The following is a 19,987-nucleotide window of genomic DNA, read 5'->3' on the forward strand; positions in this document are numbered from 1 at the left end:
GGAGGGGAGGGCTCTGGGAGGTGACCTCATACACAGGTTCTGAGCTAGGACTGGGACCACAGGCCAGACCACTATTGTGGGCAGAAGTGTGCACAGGGTTGGGTAGGTGCATTTCTTGGGAGCTACGGTTGCCAGATTTTAACAAATCCTACTGTAAGGCTTCATCAGATTCCCAGTGGTGTCCTTGCCCCCCACCCCTGGCCTCCAAGGGTGGGCCAACCTGCCCCCTCAGACTCAGATTGGGACCCAGAAGATCGGGGTTTCAGTTTCTCTGCCTGAAAAGTACAGATGATGTTCCCAGCCTCTTGGGCCCTGGAGATGAGGAAATTCAGAGCTTATTAGCTGGTCAGGAGGTGTTTTTCACATCTGTTGGGGTCTGTCTATCCCCCTACCCCCTACCCCCACCTCCTGCTTCCGGCCATTATCCTTGATGTTAAGAAACTCTTCCTTCCCAAGCTGGAAGGTCCAGCTGTATCTTCTTGAAATTAAGCGGGGATGGGGGAGGGCAGAGAAGAAGAAAGGGAAAAAACCCACATGAAAAAAGACCAGTTAAATTCAAACCACATGCACCGCAGCCTCTGCCATGCAGGCCTCTGCTGCCATCTGTGGCTGTCTGCTGGAAGTGCAGTTCTGGAGCCCCAGCTTTCTCACTAAAGCCAGAAGGCTGGATCCTGGTGCCTGAAATCTAGGAGGATGGTCAGGCTGTCCATTGGCTGCCTCAGGCGTGACTTCACTTACACACCTCCTTCAGGGAGCATGGTGAGGTATTTAGAGTCCACCTGAACCCTCCTTCCTTCCCCATTTGTCTATAGAGGAGGAAACAATCCCAGAGTGGGGAGTGACTCCGCTAAGTTACGGGGCAAGTCAGTCATTTGACACATATGTATTGTGTACCTAGTGTAGGTCAGGGACACAGCTATGAACATAGTCCTGGTCTCTGCCTTTACGGACCTTAGGGGGGTGCTGTGGACACAGAGACCTTCCTGTTTCCATCTCTCCTATTATGGCCAGTCATCCAAGGAAGAGAATACAGCACATCACCATCTATTTCAAGGTGTCCTGGGTTTGGCTTGATTGATTTATGTGCTCTGTGACCCTGGGGAAGTCACTTACCTCTCTGGTATGCTGATTACTTGGGGTCAAATCCCAGCTTTGCCAAGTCTGTTTTGCCACGTCCAACTTCTTGACCTCAGGCACATTGCTTTAGTTCTTGGAGCCTTTGTTTAGTCATTTGTGAAATGGAGCTAATAGTTATACACAACTTAGAGGATTGGTGAGGATTAAATGAGATAATACATGAGAAACAGCACCTCACTGGACATAAGCTGGTAGTAAAAGTCAGACCCCACCAAGAGTCTGAGAGTGCACGTCCCTCCCGGAGGTCCAGGAGGGGGTCAGGAGTGCAGTGGGTGGAGGCATTTCTTCTGGGTTGAGCGGTGGCCAGCACGGTTCATCGGCCAGTAATTGGGCCTGAGCCCCCAGCACAGAGAGTGAGAGCTGCCACCTTGAACCTCCCGTCAACCAGCAGGGTCCGTTTCTAGAAGGTGAGATTTTTCTAGCGCTGGCTGAGGTGGGGGTCCAAGCTGGACTCCTCTGGGCCAAGAGATAAAATCTAGGTCTGCGCAGAAATCATCCCCATGCTTCCCTTCTCCCTTTAGGACATTCAGGACCTGGGTTCTTAGCTCAGTTCTGCCACTGCCTGGCTTCATCTGGCTTCGTTACCTCTCTGAGCCTCAGTTTCCCCAGCTAGGTAGTTCTCACTCAGTCTTTCATGCAGTTGCAGCCAGATAGTGACAGGGCTGGAATCCCCTTGAAGGCTTCCTCACTCGTAGATCTGGCAATCCGTGCTGCCATCTGGGTGGGCCCTTATCTGGGCGGTCAGCTGGAATATCCTACACGTGGCCTCTGCGTGTGACCTGGGCCTCCACTCTATGTAGCAGCCTGGTTCCAGGAACAAGGGACCCAAGAGAGCAAGGTGGAAGTACATGGCATTTTTATGGGCGAGCTTTGGACGTCACACAGTATCCTTTTTGCTGTCTTCCGTTCATCGAGGCAGTCACAGAGGTCACCCAGTTGCGAGGGGGAGGGCACATAAACCTCCTCAGGCTACGGAAGAGTGTCAGTACCACATTATAAGAAGAGCAAGTGGCATGGAGAATATGTGGTAGCTCTCTTTGAAAAGTGCCAGGTGCCACACCTCCCTGGGGGGGGCTCTGCAGATAAGATGCCACAGTGGTGTCAAGTGCTGGGCGCGTGCCTGGCACCTGGTGAGTGCTCAGGAAACAGCAGCTATGGCTGCTTTTGATCATTACTGAAATGGCCTTGGCTGTTCACTTCTGCCACGGAACCACACGGACCATCCCCCACCGATGGGCTGTGTGGTCACATGGTCACGGACCACTGACTGGGGTATACACAGACACGTGGGTGAGTCCACACAGATGGGAGACACGTCGTGTCTCTCACAGTCCCGCCTCCAGGTGCGCACAGCCCCACCTAAGCAGGGCAGCGGCCCTCCCGTGGCAGGAAGGACCTGAGGCTCCTTTGGCCCTCGATCTCTCCTTCCCATTCCCCAGCACATTCCCCAGAATTCTGGGGCCCACCCTGAGCAGCCAGTCCCAGGGGAGCCCTGTGGTTTGGACAAGGCCTGGGAACTCTGTGGAGCCTTAAGAGGCTCCTCCTTCCTGAAGAGAGGGTCTGTAGGGGACAGGCCATGACCTGGGGAGGCAGGACAAAGGGACAGATGATGGGAAGAAGAGGGGAGGGGTGTCAGACAAGAGCAGATGGAGAGACTGAGGCCCCAAGAGGGGAAGTGGCTTGTTGAAGGTCACATCACCGCTGAGTGGTGGAGCCAGGATGTGAGCCCAAGCAGTGGCTTCAGGAGCTTGCCCTTGTCATTTCTGTGCCAAGAAGTCCCTTTCCTGGATCTTTGGTCTCATTGATGAACCTGAAGACCTGCGGAGTGCAGCACCATCAGTGAAATGAATAGCCCATCAGGTTGGGAACATCCAGCACCAGTCCGTGCCGGTGGATATCGGTGGGGTCAGGAAGGTCAGACAGTCCATCTGGGCCATTAGCCAGGGCTTGCTTCCCAGGGAAGAGATTCTCCCTGATCCCAACATTGCCTGCTGACGACATTTTGTTTTCCCCCAAAACCACCCTGGGTCAGGAGAACCTCTTTATGTCATTATCTCAGTACCAATGAGGCCGGAGAGAGGCACTTCATACAACTAGTGCACCAGGGAGGCAAGGGCGAGGCCAAGCTGAGTGCATGAGGCTGAGGGGAGGTGGAGTGGGGCTCTCCTCTCGGAGGAGGAGGTGGGTTTCAGAATATGGGCCCTGCAGGCCATCACCTCAGCTTCATCTCTTATCACTTAGGTGACTGCCCTGAGCCTCAGTTTCCTTGTTTGTAAAATAGAGGAGAAACAATAACAGAGCCCTTGATGTAGGGCTACTGCGGGGATTAGAGGAGCTAGAGCTTGGAAAGCAATGGTGGGGTGCTTGACACCTGAACGGTATTCCAGCAGAGTTAGTGACGGTGAGTATTCTAAATTATGGTGTTCCCAGTCTGGTTTGGGCAGCTCTGGGGTCCAGATCCTCTGTGGCAGATACTTCGATAGAGCTGTGCAGGTATGAAAGGCTGGAGACCCCTCCCCACCCCACAGGAGCCCAAGGAGACCCACTGCCCCAGAACCTAAATTGCCTTTGTCATTTCTTTTTCAATTCCTGCCTTCCCATTTAGACTGTGGTGCCCAGGCAGGCACAGACCTCTTCTTACCTTTAAATCCCCAGCACAGTGCTTGGTACATGGTAGGTACTCAATAAATATTTGTTGAACTAATCAACAACTGAATAAAATAAAAAGTCCATGAATTACTCATCCGTTGAACCATGTGTCTGCGCATCCATTCATGTGTTCATTTGTTCTGTTCACCCATCCATTTATTCACCTATCATCATCCCATTCTTTCACTTGGTCAGCCCTTACTCATTACCCATCCATTTGTCCACCCATATGTCCTTTCTCATCACTGGCCTCCAGTCGGTCCAGCACTAGCTGTAGGACCAAGTGGCCCCCAGTGGGCAAGAAGTCTTGTAGGAGGTCTTGGTGGGGCTCATAGCAGGAGGTGTGTCCAGAGGTAGGTAAACAAGGTATTAGGCTTCTCTGAGAGATGGGGAAGTGTCAGCTGACTGGGTGCAGGTAGGGAGAGTTAGGTGGTCGCCAGGACCAGCAGAAGGGTCGTTCCACCCAGCTGGAATACCCTCCTACAGTGGGGTGGGGGCTTTGTGGAGCAGAGCCCTTTTGCCCCTCCCGGCCTCTCATCTTCCCCTGCCTGAGGAGGATGGGAGCTGCTTGGTGGGAGGGGGGTGGTATATGTGTTGTGGTGGGGTGTGGGGTATGGAGAGGAGAGGAGGGCCCTTACCAGCTACGTCAGACCCTTATAAAAACGATTCTGAGCCAGGCGCACTCCAAACTGCAGATACTGCAGATAAAAGGAAAAGAGACATCAGTGCCTAAAAGGGGAGTTCAGTTCAGCCAAACAACAAAAGAACCAGACCTGCACAGGGGTGCTGTGGTGTCCCCAACCCCCACCCCGGCTGACGTCACTCGGAGGGGCTCTGATGCCTTGCTGTTGTGGGGGTGATCCCTGGACACCCTCATTCAGCAGCTGTGTGCTCCTGTTCCTTCTCTCAGCTTCCTTTCATTTCCCCACCCCACCGGCTCCCCTGTTGGCATGACAACGGGCTTGGATGTAATTAGCCATCTTTAATGAAGCAGCAGCAAGCAGTGCCTCAGCACCAAGCCCTGCCCCCTTCTCCAGGGCAGCGGCCTCCAGTGAACTCTGCCATCTGGGCACCCACGTGCTTCTGGATTTCTTGACCTCAGAATGTTGTTCAAACCCTGCTTCCTCCAGGAAACCCTCCCTGAATACCCCCTCCTCCCCCAGGCAGAGGTGACTCCCCTTGCTGAGTCCTGTATATTGTCTGGCAGCTCCTGGATACCAGCCAGAGTGGATTCATCTGTGCAGGGCCTGGTCCTGCTGAAGTGAGTGAGGCAATAGATGCACCTTGCTAACAAGTCCAAGCTAAGCACAGCCTCCCGACTGCTCAGAGGAAATGAGGCCCCAGGTCATAGAGCTGGAGAGAGGGTCAGATGGGGGAGGAGGTGCTGAGAGAAAACCAAACATGAGTTAAGTAGCTACGGTGATCAAGCAATGGGCCAGAGGTGGGACGCTCAAACCCCGGCCCGGCCCTCGAGCTAGTGTGGGATTATCTTTGGGACCTGGCTATTTAGATTTGTCCAGGGGGTGTGTCCATCCCCTGTGCTTAAATCATCACTCCCTCAACTGTTCTGGTGGTTCCAAACCCTCCCCCAACAAGCCCAGCCCTGAGAGGAGGAGGTGAAGGTATAGGCCCCACCCCCGGGGAAGTCCATAATCCATCCCATAGGGAGGGTAAGAGGCAGGTGGACTCACTGGATTTCTTGGTTCAAACTAGAGGTAGAGGACGGCTTGGGGGAACCCTTGTTCTGCTGCCCAGGGGCAGAAGGGGCTCGGCCAGGACCCATGCCCTAGGATGGGATGTGGTGGCCAGGCCGGCTCTAGGCCTTGAAGGATCTGTGCCACCAGTGGACAGATTGCTGGGCCCCACCCAGAGCTTCCGGTCTGTAGGGACATGTGTGTGGTGGGGGAGGGGTGAGAACGTGCATTTCTAACACATTCCCTGGGGTTACACAGGGCCTGCACTTTGAGAACCATTGTCACAGAGAGACCAGCAAGGGAGCTGGTGCAGAGCACACACTCATGCTTCCATTCATTCTTTCATTCGACGAGCTGGCTCAGGAGTTACCCTGGGCCGGGACGTCATGGGACACAGGAGAGACAGACAGGCTCACCGGTTGTTTAGGGCAGTGCAAACTTAGCAAGCACCTCTCAGGCATCCGGTTCTGCCCCCCGGGGCAGCCTCACTGCTCTAGGGCCTCTGCCAGGAGGGGGTCACACCTGTTTTCTCTTGCTACTCTCTTGGAATTCTCTGTGCCTGTTTTCGTTGTTGACTACTTTGGGATTGTCTGTTGGGAGGTTACAATTTGAGTGTTGGACATTTTGGACTCTCTGAGGAGGCCAGTGCTGCTGGGCCCATGTCCTGCCCTCTCAGGAGAGGATAAGGAATAATTCCCTTGGATGGGACTGTGGGGTGTTGATTCACCTGGTTGAGGGCTGAACAGGGGAAGGTGGCAGGGGGCAGAACAGCACAGGAGGCTGCAAGGGCCAGCAAGGGGTTGATCCTGTGCCATGGGACTGCCAGGGGAGGCTTGTGAGCTGGGAATTGCAAGGTTTGCCTCCCCATGATGACTGCTCAGTGTGTGGGGAGAAGGGTTGGGGAAGTGTTATTGAAGTTTTGTTTATTAGCCAACATCTATGTGCAGAGTGCTGTGGTTTACAAAGGGTCATGGACCCTGCCCTCAGGGAAACTACAGTCTCCCAGGAGGAGATGGCCATCAACCTAGCAATTGTTCAAATGTGTAATTACAAACTATGATATCTGGTTAAGAAAAACTGCGAATCTTTGAGAGCACAGAGCAGGTGCACCTGGCTTGATCTGAGGATCAGGGAGGGCTTCCTGGAGGAGGTGACATTTGCACTAAGATTTGTCTTAAAGGAAAAGCAAAAGCACTGCTAGGAGAGGGAAAAGGCATGGGTCAAGGCCCCCAGGCAGGAGAGAGCCTGGTCTGTTTCTAGGAGTTAAAACAGAAGTGGTTGGAGCAAATCAAGCAAGGCGGAGAGAGGGATGCAGGGAACTGGATTGGGTGATGGGTCAGAAGGTCTCCACTGTGCAGGAAACTCAGGGAAAGCAGGTTTGGGGGAGGGCATGAGGAGTTTGGTGAGTGTGGGAGCCCTCAGTACACTGAAGAAGCATAAAGTCAGCCAGTGCAGAGGCACAACAGAGGGACCCCCCAGTCAGCTGCAGGGTGCATCAGAGCCCCCTGGTGGGAGTTGGGAGCTGGTACACAAACAAAGCTCACCCTGCCCCCACTCCTGATTAAATGGGTCTGGGATGTGTTCTGGCATCACCTGCAATTTGAGGACCAGGTCCTGGGGATCATGCTTGGAAACATTCTGGAGCATCATCCGGTGATGGTGGTGGGGGTTGTAAATACCTGAGCGCCCCCCCCCCCCATGGTGGGGGGTGGGGTGGAGAGAGCTAGGGCTGGAATCCACTAGGACTGTCTCAAGTATACACAGGTCAACTGGGTGGGGTGGGAGTAGGCATGACTCAGGGCGGGCCCTTTCCTCTATCAGGCCCTAATGCTCTGCCCCTCGCCCCGGACGGGAGAACAGTGTCGGTTTCCAGGGATGTGCATGTATTGTGCCCGCTTACAGTTGTGTGAACCGGAAGCATGTGCCACCGTGCAGCACTGGGTCAAGTTCATGTGTGTCAGGGCTCAGGTCTGCATGGGACTACGGCGATGTGTGTGCACTTGGCCCTCACCCACAGCTGTATACCAGTCAAGGCCGGAGGGCAGGTTTCCACGTATATGGGCCTGTTCCGTGTAGATCGTGCATGGCCCTGTGTGTGCCTGTGTCGGTACAGGTGTGGACAAAGGGTCCATGTCTCCCCGTGCCTGGCGGTTGTCGACGGGTGTGCGCCAACTTCTGTCCTCCGAGGGGGATGGGTCCGCAAGGGGAGGCCGCGGCGTCCGGGAGCGGCGGGGGCGAGGCCAGGCAGCCCTCTGCGCGTTGGGGGAGACCGGGCGGCGCGGAGGGGGCGGGCGGAGCGGGGTGGGGGTGGGGGCCGGGGGCGGGGACTCCCCTCCGCTCCCCCTCCCCCGCGCCAGCGGCGCCGAGCGCGCCAGGCTCGCCCGGCGCACTCGCTGAGCGGAGGAGGCAACAGCGCCGCCGCCCGGGCCATCGCGATCAGATCGACGCTGGGCCTGACGCCGCGACCGCCGCCGCGGCCGGGCTGAGCCCCCGGAGGGAGCGACGGTGGGAGAGAGGGGGCCCGCCGTCCCCCGCCGCCCCGGCACCCCCGCCCTGGCGGCGGCTCGGCCGCATGCTTCAGATGGTAAAGACCCTGGCCCAGTTCACCATCGCGCTGGAAGACATGCGCGATCTGGGCCCGGCCACCGCCTCCGGGGAGCCCGCCGGGAGCAGCGGTGCTGACGCTGAGGAGCCTGGGGAGGCCCAGGTACCGGGAGGGGGAGAGACAGCCAGGGACCTTGGCCAAGACCTAGAACCCAGCGGCCCCGGGCCTGGGGGAGGAATGGGTAGATGCTGGGGCGCAGGACCAGGAACTTGGATCAGGCACACCAGCTTCCTGGCCGAGGGCCTGGGGGCTCAGAGACTAGTGATGGGGGCAGGGAGACTGAGGGTATGAGGAGTCCTGGCAGGGGTGGTGTGGCTGGCAGGGCGCTGAGGTTTGGTGCCACCAGAGTGCAAGCTTGGGATGGCAGAAGGGCTGGCAACCTCAACTGGGGTGGGGGGCCTGTACCCCGAGACCCAGCCTTGGCAAGGCCTGGTGGTTCGTAGTGCGTGATATGGGTCAGCGTGTAGGCAGAGCCTGTCTCCAGAGGTATCCTGGGTTCACAGGCTCCGGAAGGAGAGGTTTTATCAGCCTCTCTCCAGCAGGCCTGTGGCAGTCCCCAGGTGTACGTGTGTGCTGGGGGGATGGGGCATTGGGAATAGCCGCTTTTGCTCCCGTTTTGCCATTCTCTCCCTGCCACTGGACCCGCTGGGCCTGGGAGGTGTCATGCTGTGGTGGCAGTGGTGTCCCCATTCCTGGCTCCGTGCTCCCCTCTGGGGGAAGAGGAGGGGGAGGCTTCCAGGGGCTGTGTCCATGCCTTTGTGTGATTCTCTGGGCCCAGACTCTGATTGTCCTGCTCTCCTGGGCTCCCGTGGGGGCTCTGGTTCTGTCTTCCTCCCCATGCTGTGGTGTGTGTGTTTCTCCCCGCCACCTCACATCTCTGGGCTGAAGGCCCTGGTTCTCAGCTAGGTGATTTGGCTACATTTCTTTTTGGTCTCTTTGCGGAGTTCTGGCCTTTACGGCTTCTTCTGTGTACATGTGTCTCTGTCTTCACGCTGTGTGTATAGGTCTTAAGCTTTGGGTCATGCTGTCCCAATCATACTGGTAGGAGAGGCTCCCCTCTATCTTCCTGCCATATCCCTTCAGCCCCCCTCCCTCTCCCACTTCAGCGCCCCCTGTAGTAAAGGTCTGAGGATGGGGCTGTTGAGGGGTGACGGGCTCTGGGGGGAGGCTGGGCCTCTGGGGGAGGCTAGGCCTACAGGGCTGTCCCGCCCAGAACAGGTGGGCCTGCTGATCTGCTTGACAGCTGCATTGCCCGTCTCCTGCTTCCCCTGGCTCCCCCACCCGCACATGCATTCACACCCGTGTCTGGGCACGTGCAGAAGGGCACTCCATGCAGTGACAGGGAGCTGGCCTTAATTTCCGTGCCTCTACCTGACAGCTGAGTGACAGCCCACTGTGCTTTCAAGCAGGAGGAGGCTGGGAAAGGCGGGTGTTGCAGCGTCAGCCTCCCTGCGTGAGTTACCCCAGCCTCTGAGCTGGCAGGCCCAGCCCCAGCCCTCCCTCCCCCAGGAGGCCTCCCTGCCTGTGACCCTCACCCCAGGGCCTAGCAGGGCCAGGCCCGGGGAGTGGAAGGGGGAGGGAGGCTGGGCCACTCAGGGCCAAGCCTGGCCTGGTTCTGCTCTCAGGGAGCTCCCTGTCCAGCAGGGAGATGGATATAGATGAACCATTTTGCTGAGGTAGAGTAAGAATGGACATTGAAGACCCAGCATGTGTGGAGAGAGCTGCCCTGCTCCCAGCTCCTTGCTTTCACAGTCCTGGGAGGAAGGCACTATTCATTCCGTTTCATAGAGGAGAATGTGGGAACGTAGGGCAGTTAGGTGACTATCCAAGGTCACACAGCTAGTAACGGACCCTGTGGCCCGTGGCTGGCCAGTCAGTCTGGGCGAGAACTCTGGGTGCTTGGGCCCTAAGACTCAACATGAGGTGGCTAAAGAGACTCGGGCTGGGGCGCCTGGGTGGCTCAGTCAGTTAAGCGTTTGACTCCTGGTTCCAGCTCAGGTCATGATCTCAGGATTGTGAGCTTGAGCCCCACATCAGGCTCTGTGCCCAGTGGGGAATCTGCTTGAGATTCTCTCTCGCCCTCTCCCTCTGCCCTTCCCCCTGCTCTTGCACACGCTCTTGCTCGCTCTCTCTCTCTCTCTCAAATAAATCTTAAAAAAAAAATAAAGAGACTCGGTCCCCACTCTGCCAGTCACTGGCTCTGTGACCTTGGGCAAGTCAAGTCACCTCTCAGACTTGACTACCTCACCTGTAAAGTGGAGATGGTGACACCTTTTAGTGTAGGCAGAAATGAGCCATATCTGTGAAGTGCTGAGAGGGCCCTGGGGGACAAGGGGAGGATTGGGCATCCGGGCCTTTCCTTGGGAGGCCCTTCTGACCTTTGACGCTCTCCCAACTCTCCATCCTAGGGTGGGCCCAACTGGTGTTCCTTCCTACTAGAAGCTGCCCTGCTGTTTTAAAGGCCTTTGAATCACTGAGGATAGATGATCTGGCTGTAGCTGGGGGCTCTGAGGCAAAGCCCAGTGTCTTCTCACCCATCAGAGCATGCAGCTGGTAGGGGTGGGGCAAAGCCAGTCTCCTCCCCTCCCTCGAGGGAGAGCCATTCACACCGCCCCCAACCGTGAGTTCCTAGCACAGGAGCCTACTTTTCTGAGTGTGTCTCATTGTTGACAGGTTTGGGGACAGACCTGGCCCCGAGTCCCTGAGTCAGAGGGAGGGGGTTACAGGGAGGTGGGCAACCATCTGGTGAAGTCTTCCTGGAGAAGGAACGGGCCAGAGGCATAGGAGCTGGTGGCAAGGAGCAGTAGATAAGCTGAGTCCCAGGGAGTCAAACACAGAGAAGGCGTCCTCTGTCTGGCCTCTAGCAAAGCCTTCCCACAGAATAGGGCTGCCCTGTCAGGGATGCACACCCTATCCCTGGAGGTGTGGATGCAGAGTCTGTGTGACCCCTCAGGGACTCCCTACTGCAGACCATCTGATGCTTAGGATGGAGGCATTAGTTCCTGGGTCTCCTTTCCCCCATCCTTAAAATGGGAAGAAGAACAACATCTACCTCACAGGGTGGTCAGGACAATGAAATAATATATGCTTAGAACAGTGCCTGGTGTGGAGTAGGGCTCAGTTAACCTTTTTAACTGAGAGAACTGATATCCAGCCTTGTCTGAGAGTGGGTGAACCCTGCCCCTACCTGGCTGTGTGACCTTTGGCACTGACTTCCCCTTCCTGAGCCACCTTTTCTTCATCTGTGGCAGGCAGCCACAGTTTGCACTCTCAGGGATGGGATGAAGCCCAGTCTAGTAGGGTCTGACTCCATAGCACTGAGCCGGAAGGAGGGGTTTTCAGAGTTTGCAACTGGAGTGGGGCGTGCCCTGGAGGCATCTTCCTTTGCAAAGGTGAGAGGTTATTGATTGTTTTGAGTCCTTTTCAGGAGCCCAGTGGGTAACCTCGAAGTGCACAGGAGATCATCAGCTCTGCCGGCAGCCATGGGGGTGGTGGTGGAGGAGTAAGGGGCACACCCTGGAAAGAGGGGCATTTGAGATGTAGGGGGAGGGCGCTCCCCGCACAGGGAGCATGAGAGCAAGTTCCCGGCCGAGTGGAGGTCCATGGTGCTCTGGGGTAACAGCCAGCAGCCATGGATGGTGGGAATGCAGGCCTTGAAGGCCAGGGAGAGGATGAGGATGGGCTCTCTGGGTCCAGGTGACTGCAGGGGTCTGAGGGGAACAAGGTCCTGCTCACCCTCTGCCTTCTGTCCCCCAAGGACATGCGGAAGCACGTGACCATGACCCTGCTGGACACGGAGCAGTCCTATGTGGAGTCGCTGCGCACCCTGATGCAGGTGAGGCTCAAGGCCGGACCAGGCCCCCTGAGAGCGGCCATTCTGAGTCTAGGAGGCCGTCAAACATGTGGGAACAAACCCATTTTGTGGACAGGGGATGGAGGCTAGAGAGGAGAGAGGAATGACCCTGGGTAACATCACCCCTCCGTGGAGAACCCCCCCATCCTGTGACTGTCCCAGAGAAGGAATCCCCCTCCAGGGTGGGAGGGAACATAGAGGGGACTTAATAAGGCCAGACAGGCCACCCCAGGGCAGGTGCTCCCTCCTTTTACTGTCCTGCCACCTCCCCCTGGCGGCCCCATGCCTCGGCTTAGATCTGTGCCCCCGCCAACTGTAGCCCTGTCCATTTTATTCATTGACTGGGAAAATAATTGTTGAATGGAATAAAATGTTGAGCACCTGCTGTGTGCCAGGCCCTGTTCCGGGCATAGGAAACACGAGGACGAATAAGAGAGACAAGCTGCGCCACAGGACCTCATAGTCCCGTTCAGGGCATAGTTGAGTATATGGTCACTCTCAAAGCATTGAGGGGGCACCTGTGAGGTGTGGGGTCAGGGTATTTTTCCCTGGAGGACGTGCTGGCTTCCTCCCCACCTGTCTTGTCAGCAACAGGAACAGCAGGTGCAAAGTCAAGTAAGGAGAGGCCGGCACAAAGCACAAAGGGTTGGTCCTCTGGGGATGCTGGGGGAGCCAGCAGGAGCCACGTGGTAGGGGCCTTGGATACCAGGAAGAAGGTTTGGACCCTACCAGGGGCCCTGGAGAGTCAGCAAAGGGCTTTGAGCCGGGGTGGCATGTCATCTGATTCATGCTTTATAAAGTCTGACTGCTAGGAAGGTGGGCAGCAGCAGAGGAGGCCAAGGCCACTGAGGGTAGGCAAGGGAGGAGAGGCCAGGACCAGGGCAGAAGCCACAGGGAGGAAGCGTTGGGACAGACATTCAGGAGGTGGACTGGTCAGGCCAGGCACGGTAGCTGGTCGGCTGTGGGATGAGGCCTGGACTCCTGGTCTGGGTGACGGCAGCACTGGAGGAACCCCACGTGTGAAAGTTGGGGAGAGATGGCCAGATCAGGTTCCGGCGTGGGAAAGCCCCTGAGTCAGGATGCACATGCGGGCCTGGGGCCCAGGGCAGAGGGTGTGGATCCCAGCTGAGGTGGGGCCTGGCAGGTACGGTTGAGGACGAATTTACTCAAGCCATCTAGGCAGGGTGAGAGCAAAGAACAGAAGGTAGAGCCCTGGAAAGATCCAGAGTGTTCATTCATTTACTCCACAAATCTGCAACGAGCATCTTCTGGGTGCAGACCGTGTTCTCAGTGAGGGTTCAGCGGTGAGCATGAGCGATAAGGTCCTGTCCCCTGGAGTCTATGGCAGAGACTGACAGTAACCAGTCAGACAAACCTTATACGTGAGGACAAATGCGGGTGCAAAAGTGTACGGAGGGTGTTTCTGTAGCAACTGAGTATCGTTCAGCCAGAAAAGGGAGGAAATTCTGACACGTGCCACAACATGGGTGAACCTCGAGGACATCATGCTAAACTGAAATGAGCCAGTCACAAAAGGACAAATACTGTATGATTGTGCTTCCATGGGGCACTGAGGGTGGCCAAGTTCATAGAGACAGAAAAGTCGAACAGTGCTTGCCAAGGGCTGGGGGACGGGAAGTGGGAGTTAGTGTTTAATGGGTACGGAGTTGTGGTTTGGGAAGATGGGAAAGTTCCGGAGATGGATGGGGATGATGGTTCCACAACAACGTGAGTGTATTTAATGTGAGTACTGAACTGTACACTTAAAAGTGATTAAAATTAGCAAATTTTATGATGTATATTTTGCCACACAAAAAATACATTGCTTTTATATATTAAAAACAAACGCACAGAAAGAGGAGAACACAGAACGGGGGCCTGCCCTGGTGTCAGAGGCCAGGGAGGGCTTCTCTGAGGCTGGGGTGTTCAGCGGAGACCTGAGGGATGGGTAAGCATTCAGCAGCGGGAGAGCCTGGAGGGAACCATTCGGGCAGCGGGTACAATAGGAACAAAGGCCAGGAGGCTGGAAGAAACCTCGAGCAGTTAGCCATGGAGAGGTGGCCGGGGCGGCTGCTGGGCCAGGTGCTGGGACACAACCAGAATGCCATCTTTAAGAGATGCCCTTGGCTGCCAGGCAGCAGTAGTCATGCTGGGGTCCAGCAGAGCGTGGGGTCCTTTGTGGTCCCCTAGGTGGGAGTTGAAGGCATTGGGGTCAGGCAGTCCAGGGTTTGAGTCACTCGCCTCCCTGCTGGGTGATGCTAGCCTAGTCACCTCACTTCTCTGAGCCTCGGTGTTTTTGTGTGCAAAATGTGACTAATCATACCCGTATCCCAGCGTGAGAGTGCAAAGGTAACGAGGCTGCTCATGCCTTGTTCACACACCCGAGGCCGGCGGGACCCGGGCATGTCTCTCTACCTTCGAATCTCCTGGCCAGTTCACGGCTGCACACGTGGAGACTTGCCGGACCTGCCGGTGGAAGAGCTAAGGGGGGATAGTTCTCAGGAGGCCAGATTGAGAGTGTGGGTGGTGAGGGGTGGAGATGGGCAGGAGAGTGTCAGCCGAACCCCAGGACTGTCACTCAAAGCAGCCCGGGTGTGTCACAAGGACTGAGGTCCAAGCCAGGCCACCAGTGTTCAAACTTGGCACACCTCCTGACCGGCCATGTCACCTGAAGCAAGTTACATAACCAGTCTCTGCTTCAGGGTCCTTGTCTGCAGAGTGGGGATAATAATGGTGACTACCTGTTGAGTGCAGACTGCAAGAGAGATGCATGTGTAATTTAGCATACTGCCTGGCACATCTGCACGTGTGCATGTGTGTGTGAGTGCATGTATATAAAATCATATCTAATCCTTACATTAACGTTGTCAGGTAGGTATTATAACTCCCTCTTCGTATGAGGAGATGAAGGCTCAGAGAGGTTAAGAAAACTCCCCAGGGTCGTCCATCTATTAAGTGGTATTCTAGTCCATTTGGGCTGCTAGAATGAAAATTCCACAGACTGGGTGGCTTGAACAAATACAGATTCAGTTCTCATAGATCAAGGCGCTGGCAGATTTGGTGTCTAGTGAGGACCCACTTCCTCCTTTTCACTGTGTCCTCCCTGGTGGGGGGGTTGAGGGAGCTCTCCGGGACCTCTTGTAGAAGGGCACAAATCCCATTCGTGAGGGCCCCGCTCACATGACCCACTCACCTCCCAAAGGCCCCGTCTCCAAATACCAGCACGTTGGGGACTAGGTTGGAGCATAAGGATTCTGGGGGGGATACATGTGGTAATACCGAGAGCTGACGTTTATTGAGTGCTTCATATGTGCACTTTACATAAGTTAAATCATACAAATCTCATAATAACCCTCATTTTACAGATGATGAACCTGAGACACAGAGACGTAAAGCAACTGTTCAAGGTCACAGAGCGGGGAATTGCCACACCCTGGGTGAATCCCTGTCAGTCTGACTCCCTCTCACCAGCTAGTCTGCACTGTCTGAGCATATCAGTGCTATTCAAGCTGAGACTGGACTCCACAGCCCTAGTGTCCCCTCTCAGTGACCACTGCCACCCACACTGACTGGTATCGTTCCTGCAAGCCAAGAGTTTTGTTCTTTTTTATTTTTTAACTGAGGCATAGCTGACACACAGTGTTACGTTAGTTTCAGCTGTAGGCCAGGAGTTTAAAATGAAGAAATACCAAGGTTAACAGCCAGAGCCGATGGGGTTTGAACCCACGTCCTAAGGCTACGCCTTTCCTCAGTGTCATCCTCACACTTTGAGTCTTTCTTCAACCCCCGAATTCCCAGCCAACAACCCCCCTTTTCCCTGACCCAGCCCCCTTCTCCCAGCACTCCTGACCCTGTCTTTTTCCCCATAGCACTTACTGCCTTCCAACACACGTGTCATAATTTCATTATTTATGGTGTTTATTTTCTGCCTCCCTCCACTGAGGTGTCAGCTCCACAAGCACCAGGACTTTTGTCTGCCCTCAGGTGCTGCCTGGTGCTTAGAAGGCCGGACACTCAGTAGTTGCCCAGCAAGTACACCGTGAGTGGATGCAGGCGTTGGTTCCTAGGAGGTTCTGGATCAGGTTCTCTGCTTAGTCTTTCTTCCCACTGTGTGCCTGCTTCTGTGTGGGATGCGGTTTAGCTCCTCTCGGTGTGGGGCAACAGCGCCCCACCCCCCCCCACCCCCCGCCAGAGAAGACCCTAGCTCAGACTGGCCTAAGAGCTGTAAGAGGGAGGCTGCCTGCCTGTCTCACCATCACCCCCTGACCTTTTAAGAATCCCCAACCAGGCAAGAGGATTCTGTTGAGCTTGACTTTCTCAAGGCTGTTTTATCAAACAAGCCAATTTTTAACAATGTTTAATATAAATTTTATTGCAACATTGCGTTACTTTTTCAAACATCAATTCTTGGGCTTGTAGTTATAGTTTAGGCCAGTAGAGGGCGACCGCTCCGTGAGCACACCTGCCGCAAGCAGGGCTCTTCATTCTCACGAAATGGGCGGTGAAGCAGATTTGAGGTGAAAAAGAGGAGTTTTAATCAGACTTGACCAGTAGATCTGAAAACCGTGAAGTCAGTGCTCAGACAGTGGCACTAAAGGCCTCCCAGGCACCCCCTTGCTTTATTTTCCCCACAGCGGGTCTCAAACTTTCCACACGTAACTGATTCTAAGATAAACATCTGGAACTCCAGGTTCATCCTATAATTAATGGCATATAATAACTTAATTGGCAGCGGTTTTTTTTCTTAAAGATTGATGAAATGTGGTTTCTTTTTGTTTCTTTCTTGTGTTTCGTGTTTCATCTGACTAGACTGTAAGCTCTACTAGGGCAGGGAGCTTGGTCTTCCTTGTTCACTGCTGAACAGTGGCTAGCACAGAGTGAGTTCCCAATAAAATGTCTGCTGAGTTAGTGTGTGTGGGTTTCCCAGGAGGCCAGTCTTCTTGCTTTCCTCACTCCAAGCTCTGCTTGTTTGTGCATCCAACAAACTTTCCCCGAGCCCACTCACCCCCGTCTTATGCCAGGCCCCGAGCCGCACAGTGAGGGGCATGGGGATAGGTCTTCCTGTCTCCCTCTTAGAGCTCTGAGTCTAACAAGGGAGATCTGGGAGTCACAGGGCCAGGTGATTTCGTGTGCACCTACGCCAGGGGGTTGGGGTGCCATCCCTCTGAGGGTACCCGCACTGACCTGTGGGGGACCCCCAGGGCTACATGCAGCCGCTGAAGCAGCCCGAGAACTCCTTGCTGTGTGACCCGTCACTGGTGGATGAGATCTTTGACCAGATCCCCGAGCTCCTGGAGCACCACGAACAGTTCCTCGAGCAGGTGCGGCACTGTGTGCAGACCTGGCACGCCCAGCAGAAGGTGGGAGACCTGCTTGTCCAGTCGGTGAGTGGCCCTGCTGTCTGCCGCTTCAACCCCCACAAGCTTGGGCCCTTCCTGGAAGGGGATAGCTGCTGCCATGGACCCCTCACCCACACCCACTCCACTTGCACACTGACTCTGATCCCAGATCCAACCCCAGGACTTGACCAGACACTGGCACTGACTCCAGCCCTGGGGTTGACCTGAACCTGGACACCACCAAACCCCAGAGCTTCGCTAGACTCTGGCCTGGGCCCCAATCCCAACCAGTTACCGACCCTAATCCTGGACCCAGTTCTAGTTGCTGGCACCGACTTGACCCTAGTCCTGACCTTGAGCTGGTGCTGACACAGACCTCAGTGGATGCTATTACTGACCTCAGCCCTTACCTTGACTAGCTCTTTTCTCCATCCAGCATTTTAATAGGATAGCTATTTGGCACTTCGTACTAGCCATTATTCTGAATACGTTATATATGTTCACAAGTCTAGGAGAAAGGTGCAGTTATTCCCCCAAGTTTAAAGTGGATGACTCTGCAGCGTAGAGAGAAAGTAACCTGACCAAAGTCACGGTTAGTGAGTGGTAGAGGGTTCGACTCCAGGAAACGCGGCCCCAGTGCCCACACCCTGCCCCACTCTGTGCCCCCTTGCACCAGGAGCAGACCTGCCTGTGAGCTCTTCAGGATCCTACCATAGTGAATGGGACCTTAGAACAAGTACTGGCTGCAAAACTCAAAAAGAACTGCAAAAGCAAAACCAGTAAACATTTAATTACGTGTCTGTAAAAACATAGCATGCGATTTTCTTTAATTGTTACGTGTAGTATTCATTTATACGAGGTTAATTACGTTTGAAAAAACTTAAGATACATTTTGTTATTTGGCCAGAATTCCCAAGAATGCATGGTGATGACTGATAAATCATAGCCAAACACAAACTAAAATGGTTACTCAGAACCAAATAATTTCAAAAGCAAAATGGTAAAACTCCTTCCAAAAATTATACCAGGAAAAAAAAAAGTCTTATCTATTGTTGTGAGATGTGGATGTTTTTTCATGTGTTTGTGATGATGCGGGTGGGCCTTGGGCCTAAGAAGGTCTTAGAAGGTGCCTGCTGATCTGGAACTGATGTGACAAACCCTGATGGGACCCCCGTTGAGTGCTAACCCCTCGAGGCCATCACCACCCTCAGTGTCACCAGGCTCATCCCCTGTCTGGACTTTGATGCTGACCCTGGTCTGATGAGCAGAGGCCCTGGTCCCAGGAAGGGATCAGCAGAGAATGCTCTGCCCCAGGGTGGGCTGGTGGGTAAGGGCCGTCTTCCCCTCCGAGTTGCTGCAGCCTCCCCGGGCCTGGGGAGGAGGACAGTCAGCACCTTAGAGACACAGGGCCTTGTGGGCCCAGAGGGGCCAGAAACAAACACCACCACAGGTCCCCTAGTCCATCCATGGTACAGCTGACCCAGGAACCAGGGTATCCCAACTCCCAGCCAGGGCTTCTGACCAAGAACTTCCACGTTTAGCCCAGCTGTCAGCGGGCCGTCAGGTGTTAGCTACCAGCTGTGTGCCCCCACTGAGCGGGATGTTACTGGACAGGATGGGCGTCCCTATCTCCTCGCAGAGGAAGAGTCCTAGTCAGGGCAGGGAGTGCTTTCTGGAGGAGGCACAGGTGGAGCTTAGCCCTGAGGGTGGGTGAGATTTGGATGTGGTAAGGGCATTCTGGTGGAGAGAATTACATGAGCAATGGCCAAGTGGCCGGAATGAGTCTGTGTCTCTCAGAGGACAGTGAGGAGGGAGACCTGCCTGGCTGGACTTAGTGGGGCTGGAGAGCAAGGGATGGAAATGCCCAGCTGGAAATGGGAGAGCATGGTCTACAGGACACATGTAGGCATATGTATGTCCATGTACACACAAACCGTAGGTAAGATACGTTGGGGTGTGCGCAGATACACAGCAACTCACACAGTCACATGTACGACGTGCACACATGACACAGGAGCAGCTGCCCGATCCCTTAGAGACCATATCATGTCCCGTTGGAGGGAAAGGATGTTGGCTTGTGAATCATTGGAAGCCAGGACAGGGTGAGGTGGAGTAAGGGACACCTTGAAGGTCCCTAACCTGCCTCTGCACCTACAGTTCTCCAAGGACGTCCTGGTCAACATCTATTCTGCCTACATTGATAACTTTCTCAATGCAAAGGATGCCGTGCGCGTGGCTAAGGAGGCGAGGCCTGCCTTTCTCAAGTTCTTGGAGGTACTGTTGGCTAGCTCAGGGGCATGGACATCACCCTCGCCTTGGCCAGCTTTGGGAGGGGGCAGGAGCTCCCACACTCCCAGACACCGCAGCCTTAGCCTGTGGTTCAGTCTTTGCCCTTGGGCTGGGCTAGAGGGACTGGCTGGGGATCTGTCCCTGGACATTTCCTTCTTTGCATGACATTCCTCACACGGGTGCCCATCCCCCTTGTTTCTGGTTTCAGCAAAGCATGCGTGAGAACAAGGAGAAGCAGGCGCTGTCTGACCTCATGATCAAGCCTGTGCAGCGGATCCCACGCTATGAGCTTCTGGTGAAGGTGGGCATGGGGTTGGGTGGGCAGGAGGGCAAGGCTGGAAGGCACGTGAGGATGCAGGGGGCTATGAGGCCCCTACTCGGTCAAGCCTGACATCAGAGTCCCCAGGGGTTGGGTAGGAAA

General features: G+C 55.1%; 1 protein-coding gene across 1 annotated transcript in view; it reads left to right on the forward strand.

Moving 5' to 3' along the window:
- The window catches only part of ARHGEF17 (Rho guanine nucleotide exchange factor 17), a 55,990-nt gene that overhangs the window by 25,375 nt on the left and 10,628 nt on the right, over window positions 1-19,987 (forward strand). Inside the window, exons 2-5 of the mRNA XM_034995600.1 lie at window positions 11,843-11,920; window positions 17,140-17,322; window positions 19,435-19,551; window positions 19,775-19,867. Coding sequence (XP_034851491.1) covers window positions 11,843-11,920; window positions 17,140-17,322; window positions 19,435-19,551; window positions 19,775-19,867 — 471 coding nt within the window. The remainder of the gene's footprint in view (window positions 1-11,842; window positions 11,921-17,139; window positions 17,323-19,434; window positions 19,552-19,774; window positions 19,868-19,987) is intronic.

Source organism: Mirounga leonina, unplaced genomic scaffold (assembly GCF_011800145.1).
Source record: "Mirounga leonina isolate KUSES-001 unplaced genomic scaffold, KU_Mleo_1.0 Mir_92, whole genome shotgun sequence".
NCBI lineage: Eukaryota > Metazoa > Chordata > Mammalia > Carnivora > Phocidae > Mirounga > Mirounga leonina.